The sequence below is a fragment of the Arvicanthis niloticus genome, chromosome 29 (genome assembly GCF_011762505.2).
Source record: "Arvicanthis niloticus isolate mArvNil1 chromosome 29, mArvNil1.pat.X, whole genome shotgun sequence".
In the NCBI taxonomy this organism is placed as follows: Eukaryota; Metazoa; Chordata; class Mammalia; order Rodentia; family Muridae; genus Arvicanthis; species Arvicanthis niloticus.
The window spans coordinates 21326341-21348901 of record NC_133437.1 but is presented as its reverse complement, the minus strand read 5'-3'; the positions used below and the strand labels follow the sequence as shown (position 1 = coordinate 21348901).

At 39.8% G+C, this 22561-nt stretch overlaps 1 protein-coding gene across 9 annotated transcripts in view; it reads right to left on the bottom strand.

The window, feature by feature from the left end:
• Positions 1-22561, bottom strand: part of Gfm2 (GTP dependent ribosome recycling factor mitochondrial 2) — a 36565-nt gene that overhangs the window by 7075 nt on the left and 6929 nt on the right. For 8 of the 9 annotated variants that reach the window (XM_076927227.1, XM_076927228.1, XM_076927229.1 and 5 more), the window contains 13 exons: positions 22130-22187; positions 21496-21593; positions 18686-18811; positions 17747-17835; positions 14351-14439; positions 12929-12989; positions 12546-12725; positions 7927-8007; positions 6719-6867; positions 5222-5362; positions 5038-5137; positions 3080-3266; positions 977-1053 (listed from right to left, as the gene is read on the bottom strand). In XM_076927227.1, coding sequence (XP_076783342.1) covers positions 977-1053; positions 3080-3266; positions 5038-5137; positions 5222-5362; positions 6719-6867; positions 7927-8007; positions 12546-12725; positions 12929-12989; positions 14351-14439; positions 17747-17835; positions 18686-18811; positions 21496-21593; positions 22130-22187 — 1436 coding nt within the window. Of the gene's footprint in view, positions 1-976; positions 1054-3079; positions 3267-5037; positions 5138-5221; positions 5363-6718; positions 6868-7926; positions 8008-12545; positions 12726-12928; positions 12990-14350; positions 14440-17746; positions 17836-18685; positions 18812-21368; positions 21594-22129; positions 22188-22561 lie in introns of those variants that run through there. The other variant, XM_076927235.1, reaches the window with a different exon arrangement.

Here is a 22561-nt window from a genome sequence, read left to right as displayed (position 1 = left end):
TTGGTATTTAGTCTGCATCTATGTCTGTGCCCCACTGGCATGCCTGGTGCCTAAAAAGCCTTAAGAGGGCACTGGAGTTGCAAGTGGTTGTGAGCCACCATGTGGTTGCTGGGAATTGAACTCAGGACCTCTAGAAGAGCAGTCAGTGCTCTTAACCACTGAGCCATCTCTCCAGCTCCTCTGGTTTGATTTTTGATGGGGTTTCACTTGTGTGCCATCCAACTTCACATCAAACTTGTAGCAATCATATTACCTCATATTACTCATTACTATTATATCACAGGCACGAGACACTCCAAACCTGGCTAAACCCCTTTTCTTTTTTTTTTTTTTTTGGGGGGGGGTGGTGGTGGTGATATTTTTGAGACATAGTCTCACTATGTAGCTCTGGCTGTCCTGGAACTCATTTTGTAGACCAGGCTGCTCTAGAACTCAGAGACCCACCTGCTTTTCCTCCAAAGTGCTGGGACTAAAGACAAGCACCAGCACCATCCAGCTAAAACTCTTTTCTGAATGAAGAAGCAGACAGCTGTTTGATACTATGGCTGAAGATAATGCCTTAAGAATGGGGTAAATAACCTCCCTCTAAACCCTCTCTCAACTACATAGATGTTTTCTAAATGTTGTAGGCAGTGACACCCTAGGCTAGTTTGAACATGTGTACAACAGACACTGGTTTCTGACCTCCTTTAGTATGCTGCTTTTGTAAGCATCAGTATAAGAGACATAAGAGTTGAACCATATTTCAAACTTCACAGAAGCCTGTGTTGTGGAAAGTCCAAACTGATGGGGAGCCAGCAGTAGATGTGAAATGTAATTATTTTAGGGAACTGAAGAGAATGTTTATTTAGAATGACAACATACATGAAAAGAAGCTTCTATTATGAATCAATGCTTTTTTCTTTCAAGGCATACACTAATCAATGTTGTATGGACGGCTCCTCTCCTTCCCAGGACTAGGCCATAATATACGCACTTGTCCAGAGTCAGGATCGAGCTTCACTTTCAAACTGGGATCCTCCCGCTGAAGGCGTTCCAAGGCATGCTCCAAATCTGAGTGATTAAACAATACCTGTTATCCTCATTTCACTTCTAGGTGACAACAATAAGTTTCAAGTCGGCAGTATAGATTAACAAGTAGGTACATTGATTAAAAACAAGAAAATTTCAAAGAGCCAGTAAATGCTCTGCAGAGGTTAAATCAAGGTAAGACAATCCAGAGAGCATGCACTCTCTGACAGGCCATGTTGAGAGGTTTGGCTTTACACTGGGAAGCAACTGAAGGGCTTTATAGAGACAGTAACCTCACCTGGTTTTATTGCATAAAGACAAATCTAGGAGCTGACCAAAAAAATCATTATGCCGTCAGAAACACTGGCTACAATGAGGAGATTACCCTATGGCCAGTTCAACCATAGGAGAAATAAAGATGAATCACTTGTGTTTAATATGCTACATGGAGTAAGACAATGAAAGTGCGGTTGAAGAAAAGAGCTGAACTACAGATTAATGAGTTAATCTTTATCAACTATATTCATTCAATTGTTTCTCGGGTATATAAACCAAGCTTTCTAGAGCTGTGATGTCCGTTTCTACGTGTTACTGGTCTGAATTAACAGGTGCCCTAACTGCAAAATGCACCCCAGATTTCAAAGACTTCATAAAAAAACAGTACTCTACAAAGATTTATGTGTCTGAGTACTTTGACTGCTTGTATGTATGTCGGCATCCACATTCTCTGGAAATGGAGTTACAGATGTTGCTAGTCACCATGATCCAGCACTAGGTGCTGAGAACTCATCCCAGACCTCTGCAAGAGCAGAGTGTGCTCTTAACTACTGCGTCACCTCTCTAGATCGCATCAATACTTTTTATATTACTTCATGCTTAAATGACAATATAGTATGACATCCATTATCTGAAATGCTTGAAATGAAAAATGTTCAAATTTCATGCTTTCAGGTTTGGGATTTTGCTACATTTAAAAAGAAGATTATATATGAGAGCTGTGTATATGTATATACATATATATTATGCACAATATTACTGGCTGGTACTGAGGGCACCAGAAGAGAGCATTAGACCTCTTGGAACTAGACCTACTGGCAATTGTAAGCAGCTGTGTGGTGCTGGGAATCAAACTCAGGGCCACTAAAAGAACAAGTGCTCGTAACTGAGCCATTGCTCCAGCCCCTGCTACATTTGCCTTCTACTAAATGCTATTCCTTCAGCAACTGGACAAGAAAAAGCCCAGTTTCTTTCATTACTTGGGGTCTTACATCTGCACTTCAATTTCTTTCATGTGCACTCTAGCTGGGTAGGTGAACTATAACCCCACCTGGCCAGATATTTCTCTCACTACATCTTAGGAGATATGGAGAGGAAATAAAGGTTACTCTTGATCTCCCATAATTTCTGCATCCAAGTTGTTTATAAGGGGATAAAGGACACTAGAACGTTTGTCTTTAGGTGGTGTTCATAAGAGAACTCACTGAGAGCCTCATAAAGTACTGATACTTGAGCTCATACCTAGAGTTCAGGGGAGCCATTGTAATGTAAGCAAGACAAGGTGAAAGATGAGAAAACAGAACGAAAACCAGGTAAAACATCGTCAGGAAATCAGAACTGGTTCATATTGTAGATGTAAGAAAGTGAACTAGTTTCAAATCATGTCCTAATTAATCTAACACATCAGGAGGGCAGAGCAGGAATTTCATAAAAATCATTACAAGGCTGGGCAGTGGTGGGACATACTTTGAATTGAGATGAAGAGGCATAGAGATGCAGAGGAGCATCTGAGTTCGAGGCCAGCCTGATCTATAAAGTGAGCTCCAGGACAGCCAAGGCTACACAGAGAAACCCTAACTCGAAAAATCACAACCCAAACAACAACAACAACAACAACAACAAAACAGACAAAGCAACTTAAATTAAAACCCAGACCAAGCACAAGAAATGCTGACCAGTAAACACAAATAAAATTTAATTCCATCACACAGGAAGTCTTTTGAGGACTCACTGAAACGACTCCCCACAGGCTACAAACACCAATGAACTGAAAAACCAACACTGCTTGTACCTGGCTGCTTAGCCACTGATGGGGGTTCTATGGTGCAGAAGAAGACAGGCTCCGGGATCTCCACCCCAGCCAACAGCAGACTTTCTGCTTCACTGTTCTTTCCGTGCTTTCGTTCTCCTCGTCTGGCTCTGCGAGCTGCAGCTAGTGCGCTGGACTTGGACGAGACTATGGTGTCTCCTGTGGCAGTCTGAAAGCAAACAGGCCAGGTTCCTGGCTAGCACTCATCTTCCACCCAAACTAGTGTTTGTCTTCCACAAGACAAACACTAGTGTAGCATGCTCTTCACTCAAACTAAAGAGAAGTAATTCACAAATCTTACACCTTTATATAAGGCTCATTTAACTTGTATAAGAACTCTAATCTAAACTGTCATCATGATAAATTCTAATAAATAATGAAACATATAATACACAACAAAATTTATTAGCAAAAGTATATCTGCCTAAAAATATATCTCTGCCTAAAAATTTATCTTCTTGAATTTCCCATTATAGCAAAGTAAAAGCTCACAAATGTTTTAACATATTAGTGACAGAAAAATACTCTTACACACAAACACACACACACATGCATACACACAAACACTTTATTTAATACAAGTTAAAAATTTAATATTTTACAGAAAATTCTCTATTAACTTGAATATCCATTTATGAAAACCACAGACACACCCTGACATTATATAAAGGCTCCATGGAAACAAAGTAATATTTAAATGAACATGAGAGACACCCATAAGCGGTACAGACTGTCTGTAAACTCCGAAACTGCAATTCACTTATGCTCTGCTCAGCTCAAGGCTCTGCTGGTTTTCCTCTGTAGACAGCTCTCCAGATGACTGCAGTGCTCCTTCAAATATGCACAAGGAGCAGGGACTACCATTAGGAAGACAGAGGAGACAGATTAGGACAGCCAGGTACAGCCAGGTATGGTGGCGCACATCTTTAATCCCAGCACCCAGGAGGCAGAGGCAGGTGGGCCTCTGAGTTTGAGGCCAGCCTAGTCTACAGAGTTCCAGGACAACCAGGGCTACACAGAGAAACCTGGTCTTAAAAGTACTGCAGGTACAAAATTCAGACCATGGATGTTTTCTCCTAAACATTTCTGAAACCTGTGCTTAATCATGAAGAGCTAAAATGTTAATGTAACAATTTTATCCCAACATCAGGTATGCCAAAGTTTAATGGAAAACAACATTTGAATAAGCCAAATTTAAAAAAGTCCTCAGCTTTAACTCACTCAAACCCAACTTGGCACCAAGTATTTCCTTCCACTGACCCTATAAATGTCTATGTCATGCCTCTTTTGTGCAGGCACCGATGAACTAACTGTGGGCTGAGAACAGAACTGGGAACAAAAGAAACCCAAACCCTGGTCCTAAAGAGCCCTCCTGAGCAAAAAACCTTTCGTCACTTCCTGACCAGTTGTAAAGTTGGATCAAACTTTCTGCCATGATCCAAATAGGTGAACACTCAGCAAGCATGGTAGAGGACTTTGACCAGCCAGGCCCAGCCAGTAAGCTCAAGAGAAGCCTGGGAAACTTAGTGACAGAGAAACAGAATCAGAGCATCTCTCTTCCTGACACCCCCACCCCCTTCCAAAGAGGATTTGCTTCCTCTCCCTCTCCTCTGTCTCTCTCTCTATTTCACACATACACACACAAACACACACACACACAAATAGTCAAAGATTCCATGGGAATAAAAATAAAATAAAAGATTGTAAATAAACTTTAGACTTTACTTGGAATTGAATGCTCTTTGACAATATCCATCCTGACTGTGGGCTTCTGGAATCTATTTTTCTTTCTAGTAAATTCATGACATTCAACTATACTGATAAATATGCCATCATATTCATATAATAGACATATAGTTGATTTGTGATTTTTTTGCTATTATAAAGTATTTAAAAATTACATTTACATGATATGCTATGGAACCCATGTGGTCACTCACTTGTTTAAGCCCAACTGTCAAAGCAATGTTTCCAGCAGCCAGGGAAGGGATTTCTACATGTTGGTCAGCAAATGGCAAAAGCAGACGGCTCATTCTCTCCCTATAAAACCCATCATCTGTATTAGTAAAGTATTTTTAAATAAATGAGTGCAGAAAATAAAAAATAGCCAAAACTTCTCCTTACGTGCAGTTTCTATTAATGTTATGGACAGCCAACTGGGGTGTCAGTGTACCCGAGTAAATGCGCAGGAAAACCAGGGCTCCTCGCTGTTTGTCATGTAGCACTTTAAATGCCAGTGCACACAAGTCTCCCTTATACCACTGCCTGCAAGTTAAAAGAGGTATTAGAGAAGGCCCAGCTGCCTGCACAGATCAGGCAGGATCCTCCCAAAGAGATCATGCACCTTTTCTTTCCCAGAGTTATCCAGGCCCAGGAAGAAACATTTCTACACCCCCTCTTCCATCACTGACTAAAATACTTAATAGGGGCTTACCAATAAATCTTTGAAACTAAAACTAAAAATGGGTTCTCTTTCAAGTACTGTCATATTTGCAAACATCTTCACTGTACAAACTCTCTCCTTAAAAAGTGTATCTTCAAGGTCATAAAACCAAGGAATCTCCTGAGGATAAGCAAATATTCTCTCCAACTGTTGCTTCAGCCTCTCTCGCCTTTTTTTGTGTCTAGCTGAAAAATACCATCAATCTACAGTAGAAACTTAAACTTCTTCACAGAAATGGTATTCTTAAAGAAATGTTTTTAAATTGGCATTCATTAAAAAAACTTGGAAAGTTTGAAATTTCCTGAAATTGACAAATTTTGTCCATCAGGTGCATTTTTCTGAGGAAGGATGATACTGTAATCAGTCTCAAGGAAGTCCCTGAGTCAAATGAGTAAGCTATCCAGACCTCTAACTGTAGCCTTTCCCCATCCTGTTCCCAGTCCTCTTAAAGGTACTAATGTGGAAGCTTTCTACAGGCCAGCACGGCTCCTTACATCAACACATTAACTTCATCAGCACATTAACTCACTGGACTTGTGTACCAGTCTTAGGAGACAGGAGTCCCAGCGCCTGTCACTGGACTTGTGTACCAGTCTTAGGAGACAGGAGTCCCAGCGCCTGTCTCTCACTGATGTGAGGCAGTCACTTGGATTAGGCCTCTCGGCATGAAGTCCATGCTCACTGCACATGCCTTTTTGATTCTGAAACATGAGACGTCATCACTGCCCTTCTTATCACAAACCCTACCTTCTCTGCTACTCTGCTCACTACTACTTCAGACGTTAGAGACCCATTACAGAGCCAGACAGCAGCAGAGGACAAGAACCTCCTCCTCTAATACTTTGACTACAGGAAAATCCTGGACTCTAGATGAATAGAAACATATCTACTAAATAAGTAGCAAATTTTTAAAAAATAAAAATAAAAAGCCAACTGAGATGGCAGAATCAACACACACAGGAAGAAAAACACCTTCATAACTCTACCTACAAATACAACAGGTTTAAAAGAGAACAAAAATGTCCTTTCAAGTGAGAATTACTAACTATGGCCCTATATCATTTACAGAGATACTCTTCACTGTTTTTTTAAATGGCCGCTTTGAAGTACTTTCATGAAACAAGGCTTACTCAGTTTTTCCAGCCGTATGAGTTTAATGGATGTGGTCACACACTTACAGAAACCCATCCTCGCGCTCCTCAGGTGATGGCAGGTAAGTGGTCACGGCATCCAGCAGGGGCTGCACGCCCTTGTTTCTCAAGGCACTCCCACATAGCACGGGCACTGCAGTCCGAGCCAGCGTTACTCTGTGTATTGCAGCCTGTAGCTAAAAGCAAAGAGAGAGAGAGTGTGAACGTGGATCTGTGCACAGTCCCCTAGTCCCTGCCAGAATCTTTCAGATAAAGGCTTCCCCTAGACACCCTAGTGAAATGCTCTGAACCACTCCTCGTGGACTTATTTTTCTTACAACGCTAATCACTTCCCAGTATGCTGGATGTCTGGTGTCTCTTGTTCAACAGAGTCTTTATAAGTATTACAGTGAGGCCTCTGAAACTACAGCAAAGCTTCAGAAGGTAGAAAAGTTTTAGATATAGTAAGTGCTTAAAAATATTGAAAAAGTGTATCCACCAGGGCTGAGCTCTGCATCGTGACCAGCTGTGGTTCTCTGTAGAGGTCTGTCTGTTGCAAAGAGAGGCTTTGATGCATGACAGGAGCTACACGTAACTGTTGGCATAAGGCTGTTTTAGAATGTGTTGAGGAATTATGCTGGTACAATAAAGTGGCAGTAGCAGGTTCTTTTCCTCTAAGTCATGACCACACCAGCCCAGGTAGTGGCTTGGTTTCCAGTACTGGGGATAATTCCCTCCTGCTGACCCCCATTAAAGAGCCAGTGCTATGAGAAAATGAACTGGCCTAACTCTGTAAGGAAACATGATTCAACTTCTAACTTTGTAAACCATATCTGGAAATAGCATGTTGCTGGCATTAAGTACTTACACAACACAGTGACTTTCATCTCTCTCTCTTTTTTTTTTTTAAAATTTATTTTTATTTTATTTATTTATTATTTATTTTATGTATATGAGTACACTGTCGCTGTCTTCAGACACACCAGAAAAGGGCATCGGATCCCATTCCAGATGGTTGTGAGCCACCATGTAGTTGCTGGAAATTGAACTTAGGACCTCTGGAAGACCAGTCAGTGTTCTTAACCTCTAAGCCATCTCTCCAGCCCCCGTGACTTTCATTTCTAAGCCACTATTTTTATTAGTATAAAATGTTAACACACACACACACAAACACCTTACACACTCTCTAAAGACAGAAAAACCAAATCATATTAACTTGAATAAAATTTTATATAGATGATTGAATAACACATTACCTTTTCAGCTGGTACCAAATCAAAATTTTCACTAAATTCATTTAAAACCAAGTCAGCAAATTCATCATCTAAATCTGCAACCTGTAAAGAAAGACAAACTTGTATAACTTGTATTAGTTTCATCCTTAGCTAACTTTACATGTATGCACCAGTGAGATCAGTTATATAACCTGCCACACACAGGCCAAACAACTCTTTGTACCTTTTGAAAACACAGTTTTGTTTTGTTTCCCCAAAGAAAAAAAAACTGGAAATTAAAGGTGTGCTGTGAATTTCTTGAAGTCACAGAGTCAGACCTGGACTCAATTCCTTGTTACCTACTCAGTGCCACAGAGAGAAAATGTCTAAGGCACCCACAGGACTGCTGGTTTGGGGATAAAGCAGGGGCTTTTAGCTCACAGCGTGTCATCAGGTACTCCTCTAGCATAGGAATGCATAATGACCACTACACTTCCCACAACAGCCAAGCTGAAAGCCCTACTCTCCTACCTACTGAGGAAGTAAGGCACTTCAGTTGCTACTGCTGGCATCACGTTAACAATACAACCATAATTAGCTAGTATGTGCTTCTCATAACCATCGGCATAAATGAAACAGATAATTCAGCTAACAACAAAGTAATAAAACAGGCCGGGCATAACAGCACACCCCTGCAATCCCAGCACTTAGGAGGCTGAGACTGGTGGACTGCACATTTCTAGGCAGCCTGGGCTAGAAATCAAGACTCTTTCTCAGACAAAAAATAAAAACAAATGATGATCATAATTCTAAAAGTTTCAATTGTGGGTCACAGTGCAAAGGAGCAAAACATTCAAGCTTGGCGAGAAGACCAAAGTGTAAGTACAAAAGACACAGCAGACACAAGTCTAGCCTGCCCAGAAAGTATAAAGTGAAATGCGAGGTTCAAGGCAGTTTCCACAAATGGACTGAGTAGAAATGTCTGACCATTCATGGCCCGTGATGACTTCAGGCAAGTTTCATTGCCTGCTTTTCTAACTCATGCAGTGCCTTCCTGTGGTGGGCCAGACCAACCAAAGACTTCCTCAGAGGCCTCGAAGAAAGGACAAAGGAAACTAGTTCTGTGCCCGCATCCATACGTAGACTGGGCAAGGCTGGTGGAGGGCTGGAGCCCGGGCCTCAGAAGAGTCAAGGTTGTGGTTTCTGGGGATCTGACTCTTTCTCCTGGACTGTGGTTATCAGCACTAAGGCGGCTGTGTTCTCTTGGCCAACTTGTCTGACTTAGCTCTCAGCTGACCATTTTTCACTCTGAAAATACTATATAAGATGTTGTACTTCTCAATAAACTTGATTGGTATAAGACAAAATTTGTGCAGTGGATCCATATACCAATTTTTATCTTCTGTTTCTCATACCCCGTCACTGAAGAACAAGCTGCTGGTCCTGGTCATTTTCTTCTTAGGGCTGCAGTGACGGTCAATAGCCAATTCTAATCATTCTTTTAGAACATGCAGTTAGTGGCCCATAAGTATTAATTATTACTATCATCATTACACTTCACCGCTAAAGGTGTCCTAAGAGACAGAAAGCTAATTCTAGTTCACACTTAGGGTCTCAATTTAAGGATCAATTTAAATGTGGTTAAAATTTACCATCATAGCCACTTGAAAGCAGTTTGCCATCATAATCATTTTTAGGTATAGCTCAGTAGTATTAAGCTCATTCGTATTGTTGGCCAATTTCCTAAACTTTAAAATTTACAAACAACTCCCACCTTCCATCCCCAAGCCTCTGCTAAGCACATTCTACTTTCTGTCTCTGAGCTTCCTCTAATTGCCTCATAAAGCAGGGCCATGCAGCATTTGGAGCTGCTGTCCTTCACTGGTGCTCTGGCCTTAGGTTTACTCATGTTGTACCCTGTGTCAGAATCCCTTCCCTTTACGACAGAGTAACAGTGCAGATTTTGTTGGGCCACTCATCTGCTAATGGCCACTTGGGTTGTCTCTGCTTTCTGCCTACTGTGAATACTACTATTAGGAACAGGGGTGGTTTCAAGATAATGCTTCTAATTCTTTGGGGGTAGATACCCCAAATGGAATGTTTGGAGAAGCCTCCATCCCATGTGGTCTCCTTTCCTTTCTTTCTTTTTAAACGATTTTTGTTTATTTTTATGTGTATGAGTGTTTTGTCTGCATATAGGTAAGCACACCACATGTGTGCCTGGTGCCTATGTAGATCAGAAGAAAGTGTCAGATACCCTGGAACAGGAGTGACTGACAGTTGTGGGTGCTGGGAACAGAACCTGGGTCCTCTGCTCTTGACTGGTACCATCTCTCCAGCCCTTCTCACATGGTTTTCTATTGCAACTAATCATAATATTCCCACTGTAGTACACAAGGATATATTTGTTCTACAGTCACCAATACATACTAGCGAGTTATTTTCTTATTGTAGCTAATGCACCTGAGGTGGTCTTGTTTTCTAAATTTTATCCACATTCATTATAATCAGCACCTGTTATTAGTTACTGATACCTCAAGTGTTCTTTATATACATCATACACTGTCACATGGTAGTAAAAGCGCTATGTGCATGTTTTGGCTAGCCATCTGGATGATAAAAATCCTTCTTTATGCCTATGATTGTTCCATATTAAAATTGCACACCCACACCCCACATTCAAAAAGGAACTAATTATGTGTCCAATTCATGATCAATGTGAATTCTACTCTTGCTCTTTCTGTGCCTTATTAATCTTATGAAGTCATCTTGCAGGGAGGCATAAGCCTTTGAACACAGTACTTGGGAGGCCGACGCAGGTGGATATGTGAATTCAAGGCTGCCTGCTCTACAAGGCAAGTTCCAGGCCAGCCAGGACTACATAGGAAAACCCTGTCGAAAGAAAGAAAGAAAGAAAGAAAGAAAGAAAGAAAGAAAGAAAGAAAGAAAGAAAGAAAGAAAGAAAGAAAGAAAGAAAGGAAGGAAAAGAAAAGAAAGAAAGAAGAGGAGGAAGAGGAGGAGGAAGAGAAGGAAGAAGAGGAGGAAGCAGTCTGACAGGGTGGGAACAGTCTGAGCTCTGATCGGACTCTGTCCTAAGTTCAAATCCCTGCTCAGCCCTTCATTAGCAGCAAAACTTACTTAAACACTCTAACTTCTCATCTGTAAAATGGGAAACCACATGGTTGTAAGAAATAAAACAGTACACGTAAAGCCCTAAACCTAGCAAACACCAGACCCTCCAATACCCACTATCCACTAACAGTAACATTATGTTAATTATAAAGTCAATGAATTCTAAAAATTCTAAATGGCAAATAATTTCTCTAAAAATATCTACTATACAAGATAAAGTTAGAAAATGCTGATGGAATCTGTTTTGACTGAGCATGTATGGAGAATATGAGGTGGTAGGATGGTTGCTCCAGAGAAATCTGGGCGACATAGTCAAGACTATGTCTTAAAAACATTTTTTTAAAACTTAGACCAATTCAATTTTAAAGTGAAAAAAAAATGTATATATTCAATATATATATTTTTTTTCAAGAAGCCTAACATGTACTATTTATTGCCACAAATATTGATATAATATAAATATTACAAGATATTACAAATCTTGCTATGTTCTATAGAAGTGTTGAGAATTGATACAGACCTAAGCTATCTAGTAACTATAATAAATTGATGGCTTTAATTTTCCTAAGTAATCTGACATCTGATAAAGTAGAAGATAGGCAGGTTCCTTGATATATAGATTCTGTTTTTGAAAGTTCAGGAAAAATTTTCCACATTGCACAGGAGATAGAGCATGATTTCTGTTTGCCTGATTTCTTTGAGAAAGGTCACTATAATCCCAGGTTGGCCTGGAACTCACTATTTAGCCTTGGCTGAACTTAAATTCTCCTGCTTCAATTTGTGAAGTAATGGGATTTGAGATGTATGCCACAACAAACTCAGCAACATTATTTCTAACAGCAAAAAAGAAAAACAACTTCAAGTCAATCCACTGGGAAGCAGACAATAAATTGCACTGTAATCATGTATCAGAACACCATACATCACTAAAACTAAACTGTCACTACATGTACCAACAGTGACCAGCTCCATCACAATATAAAATGAGAAAATATAAACAATATCATTCCATATAGAAGGACAGAATAGGCAAACTAATGCTAACACTAAAATAACATGTTGGGTCCAGGGAGTGCAGCTCAGTGGTAAAGCATATGCTTACCATCTATGTAACAAGTCCTAGGTTCAACTCTGAGCACACACAACAAAACCAAACCAGGGCCAGGGAGACAGCTCCTTTGCTCTCAAGCATCTGATAACTCTGGTTCCGAAGAATCCTAACGCCCTTTTCTGGTCTCCCGGGGCACTAGACATACATATGGTAAACACAAAACACACCCAGGAAAGACAGTCATACAAATAAAAATAAATGAATAAATTAATCTTAAAAGGAAAAAAACAACTAAAAAGGATATACAGATAAATAGGAAACACATTTACTATTTCACCTTTGTTTGTGGATGGCAGACACAGCAGCATTAATTTTCATTTACTGTATTTTATATATTACATATGCAATTTTATATAAAATTTCACAATACATATGTCCAAAAGTTACCGAACACAGAATTTTAAACTAATGTATTTACTTGTTCAATTAAGGAGTTCCTTGCTTCAATCGCTTCCTTCAGCAATGCCGGATCACTCGCTTCTGAGAGGGGCTTTTTCTCAAAGTCTTTTCCATCATCAGAGTTAGAATTCCAAACAAGTTTTTCTTTGTTTACTACATCCACCACTCCTCGGAAAGTTCTGCCTTCACCAATTGGCAGCTGTAAGTCAGAGTGAGCTTTAGGTGGTTACACCACACTGGTGACCACACTTACCAGTACACCACTTTCCTCGACTCTTACCTCACTATTTCAATCAAAATCTATAGCTGTATTTACTTATCACTTGAGTAGTCATCAAAAGTGTACATGCTACAACAAACTGATAAGGAACTATCAGAATGTGGTATTAATTAACCAATTACCTGTAAGATCAGGGGCTTTGCCTTTAACTTCTCCCTGATGCTTTCAACTGCATAGTTAAAACTGTAAAAAGCAGAGCAACCTGTTAGAAACACAGTAAAAACCTCTCAAAACAGGTTTAAGAATGTTCTCTAAAATAACCCTTTATTCTCCACACTGCTTACTACACAGGGAAGTATCTTAAATATACCTGATAATAGCCATTGAGTATTCACCATTATCTCAGCATATGCAGGTCTAAGCAATTATTACTGCAAACTTCATTTAACCAAGATTTGATACTAACACTAATAAAGGGCACACAGTTAATTCATTAGTTATGGGAAAGATTTCATTTGAATTAAGGGTTTTCTTCTACAGCTACATACACTATTGGTTCTCTTCCAAGACCCAGACTGACTAGTCAATGTTCGGTTTTAATCTTAGGTATTAGTGTCTTATGTTATGGTGCTAGTTTTTATGCTAACATTTGGGCTGGCTACCTACGGTAAAAGTGCTATTGTTAGCACATGGGCAGAATTATATATACATGTACATGGCCCCAACATCTCTGAGAACTAGCGTAGTATCCAGGTATCACCCTCATCACTACAGACACTGAAGTCAGTCAACAAGTACTTCTATTGACTACGAGAAATCCCAAGTAGGAAAGGTTCAAACTTGAGCCTAGCTGCGCCATTAGTAATCAAGGGAAGTTTGAGTTGCCAAGGAAGCCACATAACCGCAGGGCACACAACAGTCTTGGGGAAGGACAGCTAAATTTTTACTACACTCTTATCACTGACCAAGATGTCTTCCCATATTTCCTTTACAATCCTTAACATTCTTGACTCATTCCTGTTCACATGTCACCAAACCCTTCATGTATTTCTGACTCGCTATGTTGCCAGAACAATGTATCATTTTGGTTGCCACTCCACATAAGCCTCAGTTCGTGATCGCTGTGGCTCAGGACTGATCACTGTCTGCATTACATACAGGACACTCTCCTTTCCAGTGTCCTTCTGTTGGGCCTACTACTCACTATCTAAAGAAAACCAGAAGACGTAGAAAGACCCATTCTCTGAGCTGACTACAAGAACCAGCCCTACTCTCTAACTCTAGCAACTAGGAGATCGCAGCAGCCGTCAGGAGCAAGGGTGCTATGCTGTAGAGCTCCAAAGAGATGAACAGAACAGCAAGACAGCACTCTATCAGGGTTGTACAAAATGGGCGACATTAGACCCAGATGACTCACCACTTAGCAGATCTCAGTTGATCTCAACTACAATTGAGCTGCTTTGAAATTACTTTAAATTGCTAAGAGTCCATAGAATAATTATACTTTATAAGGAAAAACTGCTTTTTCTAAACTTAAGCTCTAAACCACGAGTTCCTGTCTTTGCTTTGTAACTGTAACAGCCTACGAAGCAGTCTGGAAATACCTTGCTCCAGTCTTATCCATCTTGTTTAGAAAGCAGATCCGCGGTATTTTGTGTTTGTCAGCTTGCCTCCATACAGTGAGAGTCTGGGCCTAAAGCAAACATGAGAGAAAATGCCTGTGGCTGTTGCAAGACACAGGGTGACTGGATCCATGAATCTGTGGTGAGGTGGAATTGGGCCTGATGCTGGCAGAGAACAAGAACCTCTGCAGTTCATTTCCAGGGACCCTGTCTGCTCTCGAGAGAACAGAACAGGATGTGGTGAGGTGACTGGAAGATGTTTCACGCTGCTTGAGACCAGTGCTTCTGTTTAGTAAACTAAGTTCCCAGACAAGGTGATTTAGAATCTGGGAGCTATCCAGACCTCTCAGAAAAGAACTTACATTACAACCAAAAGACCTACTTTTATCTTGCTTCATTTTTCCCAATATGTAATAATGAGCTAATTTGTTTTAAGTATTATTTTTTAGACCAGGTCTCAGAAAGCCCAGGTTGGCATGGAACTTGCTACACAACAAGGTTGACTCTAAACTCCAGATCTTCCTCCATCCTCCTCCCAAGTGCTGAGATTACAGGCAGGTGCCACCACATCTCCTAATGTCAGGGTTTCTTTATATGTAAAATATGGATTTTTGCCTTGAAGAATAAATGAGAATATAAGAAAAGCACTTCTAAGTATCTGAATATTCATGTGAACCAATAGGTAAAGGTGAAGACTAGATCTATATTTATAAGTAATTCACATATGCTTTTTCTCTAATTTATTTTATTCCTGCATATATTAAGTTTATAAATATAGTCTGGTTGTATTAAAACATCTGTACCTCATTGAATCCTTAAGCCTAAAAAAACCCATAAAAAGTCTATTGTTCACCTTTTTATTTGCTCAGGTAAAATTATACATGACAAAATCCACAGACTAAGCATGTGGATAATTTTGAAATAGACCTTATGTCTAAAATAATAGACCTTATTTCAGATTAATACATAGAACATTCTAACCCTCCAGATTTGCCTCTCCAGCCCACTGTAAGAAACCAGTTCTGAAAAGTCATCACAGGTTCATATTCTGCCTATTCATGAGTCTCATGTAACTACAGCTTCTGATTTCGTATCCCTTTACTCAGACAGACCAGCTTCTCCACCAACACTTACATAGCTGCTAGCTGGGAGCTGCTGTAATGCAAGCCCCTATAAACAGTCTGAACAAATCCCTGGTTAATAAATGTTCCATTCTCTTGGACAAAGATACAGAACTATTGGGTTTTAGGGTAGATGTATATATAACTTTCTATGAAACTGCCCAACAGTCTTCTAAAGTCATTGTATCAACAACTGTGAGCTCCAGCTAAACCATTGTCATCAATAGATGCTATTGCTCTTCTGAATTTCAGTCATTCTTCAGCACATAAAATGTTATCTCATGTTGACAGCTCCCTTTCAAAAGCCCTGCATACGGACCAAATACATAATGGATATAGCTGGGTCGTGAAAGTAGATTGGCGATATGGTGATGCCTGTATATATTTCCAAATAAGAATCTTTTCCTAAAGAACCAATTATAATGATCACACTCAGAACATTTTAAGATTAACATAGCTTATAATAAAATTTTCACAGTGTATAATTCAAATTTCTCTGTTTTCCTCAAAAATCTCTTCTGATTCATTTTATATTTAGGATTTAACCAAGGATTTAAAAATAACATTCATCTTCTTGATTTTTTAAAATCCTTTTATCTAGACTAGTTCTTCAGGATTCCCCTTAATCATTTATGATTCTTACATTAAAAAGATTTTTTTGGCCAGGCGGTGGTGGCGCACGCCTTTTAGCCCCATTACTTGGGAGGCAGAGGCAGGTGGATTTCTGAGTTTGAGGCCAGCCTGATCTACAGAGTGAGTTCCAGGACAGCCAGGGCTATACAGAGAAACCCTGTCCTGAAACAAACAAACAAACAACAACAAAAAGGTTTTTTGTTTTTGTTTTATTTCTGAAAAGTTGTAAGTAGTTGTCCCTGATCCAGCTTCTCACTTGGATTTCACCAATCACTGTTTCACGATAGACATGGTGTCAGACATTTTGAGTAGGAGTATAATATATATTTGTTTTATCTTTCTTAGCATCTTGTATTATGTTAATTTGTCCCATTTTTAAAAAGATACTGATTTTTACAACTTAATTAAATTTTAAGGTCAGTACTTATATGAATTATATATTCAACAAAGGCAATTCTGAAGGGCACACTCACTAAAGACAGGATAACTCACCCCTATAAACACAGCACAGACCAGAGAGTGGCACACCTTTAATCCCAGTCTTTAGGAAGCAGAGGGAGTGAATCTGTGAGTTTGAGCCCAGCTTCATCTGCATACATGATACATAGTGAGAGCCTCTTTGAAGCAATAAAAACTAAACCAAACAAAAATAACAATAAAACCAGCATAATCCACTCTACTACCAAGAAGCTCTATTGAAAGCTCCATCTTCAGAATTCCCCCCAGGCCTTTCCCAAACCCAGGCCTTTCCCAAACCCAGGCACTCGTACATGCTTGGCATATATTCCAGGAAGGAGCTATAGCTCCTCCTAAGAATCTGTTTTCTTGTTGGTTTTTTGTTTTGTTTTTAAGACAGGGTTTTGCTGTGTACTGCTATTCTGGAACTCACTCTGCATGTAGTCCAGGCTACCCTTGAACTCCACCTGTCTCTGCCTCTGAGTGCTGGGATTAAAGGTGTATGCTCCCACCACCACCAGGATAAGAATCTTTATGTTACCTGCAAGGAGGTAATTATCCATGTTTCCGTGTGTTGCTGCAAGTGCCAATTGTCCTCTGTTTAAGAATAGTTCCACAGTAAACAATCTACCCAGGTAGTGTCTCCCTTGGGAGGAAAGATAGGTTTGCTGACTGCCCTAGAAAATCCTCCAGAGTAACGCAGAGGAATGCTGACTGCACAAGATAAAGTGTTTCCTTGCTCTTACCATGTCACCTGAGCAGCTGGCATCTGACTCCTCTCACACTACTCTCTGGAGTAGGACTTGGAGGGATGCTGACTCCGGTGGTCACCACATGTAGACTAATAAAGTCCCCTGACCCTCACCGAGTGACTGTGACTTCTGACAGAATCCATGACACTGATGCAGAGGAACTCACTAGTTTAAAATCAACAGAGTCCCAGGCTCCTCATGGTTCCCCACACCAACGTGCATACATTTTCTACAGAAAAACGAACTTTCCTTCCACTGTGGAAAAACTGAGGTCTCATCTCATTATTCCAGCTTCCTTCCATCAGTTTGACTGATATGGATTCACCAAATAAAGGATTGTAACTGACTAATTCTGATACGTGCTACATTTTACAAATGGTACTGTTGTTCTGTGTTCACTCTGGCTCCAGCTTTACCTCTACGCCAGCAGAGGCATCAAACACGGCCACCGCACCATCCAACACCCTCAGGCAGCGCTCAACCTCCAGAGTGAAGTCCACATGACCTAAGGAAAGAAAAGAAACACTTAAAATCTACAAAACCAAACCAGAACCGTCACACAGGCCAGCAATGTCACTCCTGAGTGTACACAAAGGAAAGTGAGCAATAAAAGGAGTGTCTCAAGAAGCTATTTGCACACCCACATTCACAGCAAACGAAGTGTAGGAGATATAGTCACTTTCCTGTACCTACATGTTCTGAGTTTGGAGATGCACTTATGAGCTGAAAAGATTCAGGGAAAAAGTTGTCTGTTCTAAACATGGACAGACATTTTTTCTTGTCATTATTCTCTAAACAATACAGAATAACAACTATTTACATAGTAGTCACTTGTATTAAGATACTGTAGGCATACAAGAGGACACATACAGGTTATATGGAACTATTATAACATTCTATAAGGGATTTAAACATCTACAAATTCTGGTATCTACACGGGATCCTAAAATCAATTCCTCATGTATACTGAGAGACAAGTACATATTATGTAGCATTAAAAGGAGGAAATTCCTGTTAAATGAAGGTTTCACACTAACTGAAATAAATAAGCCAATGATAAAAAGGTAGACATGGTGACCCCACTTGCAGGAGGTATCTAGAGCTGTCACGAGGCCAGACGTAAGGAGCAGGATGGTGGGAGGCCAGAGGAAAGCTGCTGCTTACTAAGGACAGTTTCAGTTCTAGAAGATGAAAAGCTCTGGAGATCTGTTCCACAGTGACATAAACTTAGTAAATATGATGTAGCTGTGCCCTTAAAATGATTCAGAGGGGAGATCTAATGGTTTTGACCACGATTTAAAAAACAACCCACAGAACCAGCCTAAGCCATGTAGGTTCTTTGCAATGCATCGTACCTGGCGTATCTATCAGATTGACTCTATACCCTTTCCAGTCAAGAGTCACAGCTGCTGACTGGATGGTAATGCCCCTTTCTCGCTCTTGAGCCATGAAATCCGTCACTGTGTCTCCATCATCAACATCTAGTCAGGAAAAACAGGCCACAGTTTAGTTCAAAACAGGTCTGTCATACTGGTTCTCAGTACATCCCCCAGGATAGCTTAATCTGCTCTGAGAAAAAGCAACCCAAAATATTTAGTTCAATACTTAAAGCCCTTTGTTTCTCAGTATAAAACCCTTGTGAGAGGAAAGCTTTTTCATCGAGATTAATAATTCTGTCATGGAAGTTTCTTTTGTCTTTAATTTGACTAAACAGCACATCCTCCACTTCAGTCCTAGTTTGATGTTTCTTGCTCCCTCTACGTGCCACATCCCTTGCTAGGAGGCAGAGCAGAGAAGCTCACTCAAGTCCATGCATTAGGCTCCCTCCTAACTTTATTCTTATTCCGCCACCTTGGTTATCCTGGTCTGTACAGTAAATTTAACACAACAGAATGACCCTTGCCAGGCTGTCACAAGGACAAAATGAGGCAAGATATAAAAGCCAGTCCAATCCAATAAAGTCAGACAGCAGCGACATTGCATGAGGAAGGTAAAACTTTCCTCCCAAGTTAAGTTACCCTTTACAGAGACTCTTGTTGCTGTTCTCCAGAGCAGGGAGTTGTCTGCAAATAAAGCCTGAGGACAAGTCTTCAGTATAAACCCATGCTTAAATAAACTTAATCCTAAAAGCTCAAATGATTCTTAAATTACACCTTTTATTCTGATTAAATTTATAGACAATAAATACATGAAAGTTATTTTTACAATTCAAAATTCATGAATATTGGCTATCATACCATTATACTAATAGAAAACTCCCAAATGGCATCTACCTTCCCATTACTCTCTTTCTCTCTCTCATACACATACACGCCGCACCACCTCCTCCTCCACCACCACCACGGAATATAAAGAAATGTATTTGCAACAACTCTAGCTATGCTGTGTAGCCCTGACAGGCCTGAAATTCATTATGTAGTGCAGGCTGGACCTGAACTCAAAGAGGATGCACTTGAGTCTGCCTCCCTAGTGCTGGGATTAAAAGTGTATGCCACCACATCCAGCTTGTGTTATTTCTTATGATTCTTCTAACCAACAAAACAAACTCTAGGTTACCAAGCTAGAGAACTTAGTACTAAGAACAACTTACTTCTAGGCCTACAGAAAAATCTAAAATAAGTTCTTAATGTTTCAGATTTTTAAGTATTTCCAATTTCCGATTTTCAGAATAGGAATGTCCAATCAGTAGAATTCATGAAAACACTTCGAAACAAAAAATTTTAGCATCTGAAATATTTTCAATATCTTAATCACATTAGATAAAAGAATATTTAACCTATACTGACTGCAAATACACTTAAAACTGGTTCCTTTTACAACTTTAAAAATTGAAACTTAGAAATTTTACACTCACTTCAAGTATCCAAATTGTGGGTGTGAGGAAAGGGTTATCACCAGACGTGTGAAGCAACAGCAGTGCGGCAATGCTCACCACATGTTGTCAGTCATGTGCTCTTTAACACAGAGTGACATGAGGAACCCAGGTGGCCATCTGCTCAAGAACTCACCACCATCTTGATGGCCTTTCCTTCTCTTATGCATCCAACCTGTTCTATCTCCAAAGGTCTCGGAAAACGGCTCCCAATAGGAGCCCATCATAACTACAGCTCTAGAACCCATCACGGGACTCACCAGCATTACTTAAAAACAGTGAGCCCTGATCTCTGCGCACGCAAGTAACAGTTTCAGGTAAACTCAGTGACACACACACACTCACTGACATACATACTCACTCATTCATATACTCACACACACACATTCTCACACTCACAGACACACTCACACAGCTCTAGTCCCACCACTCCCATGCTCACATGAAAATAAAAAAATTGACCAGCTGGGAAAAAGGGTTGAGCAGGAGCAGAAGGTGTGGTGCACAAGAGAATGTAACGTGTATGAACCATAGTATATGCACATACGGAGTTGTTAAAAACAAACAAGGAATGCTCAAAAACTGATGCAAATAAAACCAAAAGGCTGCTCTGGGGAGCCATAAGTGTGAACCTTCAGAGAAGTAACTCCAATTTGCAAAAGCTATCATTGAGCAGTAGATTGTAGACTTTAGTAAAAAAGTGCTTAGCCAAGGACCAACAAAATTATCTCCTTTTCTATATAAGAGTTTGACCTTAACTTTCCAGGTTTTTTTCTTCTTCTAGAAATTAGACAATAGAACTATGTCAACTATGTGGCTAGGGCACACAAACACATAGATACACACACAGCACACACACACTCTCCTCATCACCTTCTTTCTCTTCCTCCTCCTCCTTACTGTAAACTATTAACTGGGAGTATCACAGCTTAGAGGCACAGCTCTTGGGCTTCCCTGACTTGGTATAGAATGTGCCTACATGAAGCCTGGACACTGGAACTGAGTCTTCTCACTTGGATGGCCCCTGTAGAAAGAAACATCTAATGCCAAGCTGGTTCTGTCCTACGGCCTTCCAGTAGACCAGCGTCAAATGAGGCCCACGATGGCCGTAGGGGACTCAATGCCGAGCTGAGTCTCAGAAGACCTTCTGGTGCTATTGCAGCTACCTTATCTTAATGTTGTAGTTTAGACATCAGAGTCTCCATGCCATACTCTAGTTGACTTCTTAACCAAAATCTTTTCCAGTGATGCTTTTGCTAGTGGGGGCTGGGGACAGGAGGAATCCATTCTAACCTCCCAGTGATCTTGTGTATCCAGAATAGTACAAAATTCTTTCTGTGGTAGTAGTTTTGCCTGCATCGATATGAGCCATAATTCCAATATTACGAATTCTGTTTGAAGGGGAGAAAAAGTATGCATTATGAGGTGCATATTTCAACCAAAATATCTATGATGTACAAAATTTAAAGGTGCTTAGTATTCCGATAATATATGCAATTATGTAAAGACAAATACAAAACCTATTTTTGGATCTATTATCAGCATATACTAAATACACATAATAAGGGGCTGCACTGTGATATTCTCATATATATATATGATATATACTTTGCTCATATTCACCCCTGCCACCCTCTCTTGTTTCTCACCCACCCCTGTTGATGTGTGCTATCACATTATCATACAGAATAGCTAAGTAATAAAAGGGCTAATCACAATCTTTAAAAATATCTATATTTGTTTTTGTTACATTAAAAATTATTAATATTTAACTGAAAAAATTTATCTTTTGAGATACAAATATTTATTAAATACTAATATTTATATAGAAACAACAGAAATTACATAAGTCACCAGTAAAGCCTGTCAAGAGACTTGCAAACTTCCTCGACAGCCTTTGGAAAGCCAACCTAGCAACAGAACTTACTTGGCCACAGGAGGGTTAATGATGGAATGAAGAGATTTGACATCATTCCCTACGATGCCTAATAGAAAGAGAACTCAAATTAAACTGTTAAATTATTTAAAAATTTTCTTTTAACTTACAAATGAAAACATACAAAATAAACTAAAGCATATGCAATATTCTAGATCAAGCAAAGTCAAGCTCAGTAACATGCTTATTTAGGATTCATTTTCTACCACTAAGTAAGAAAGCCGTGGTTGATGTACAAGTTCTAGATACAAATTTCTTTTTTTAACTCACACCTACAAACCATTTTCTAAATTAAATCCTTAAAAAATACAGATTTTCCAGGCAGTGGAGGCTCACACTTCGAATCCCAGCACTCAGGAAGCAGAGGCAGGTGGATATTTTATGAGTTTGAGGCCAGGCTAGTCTACAGAGTGAGTTCTAGGA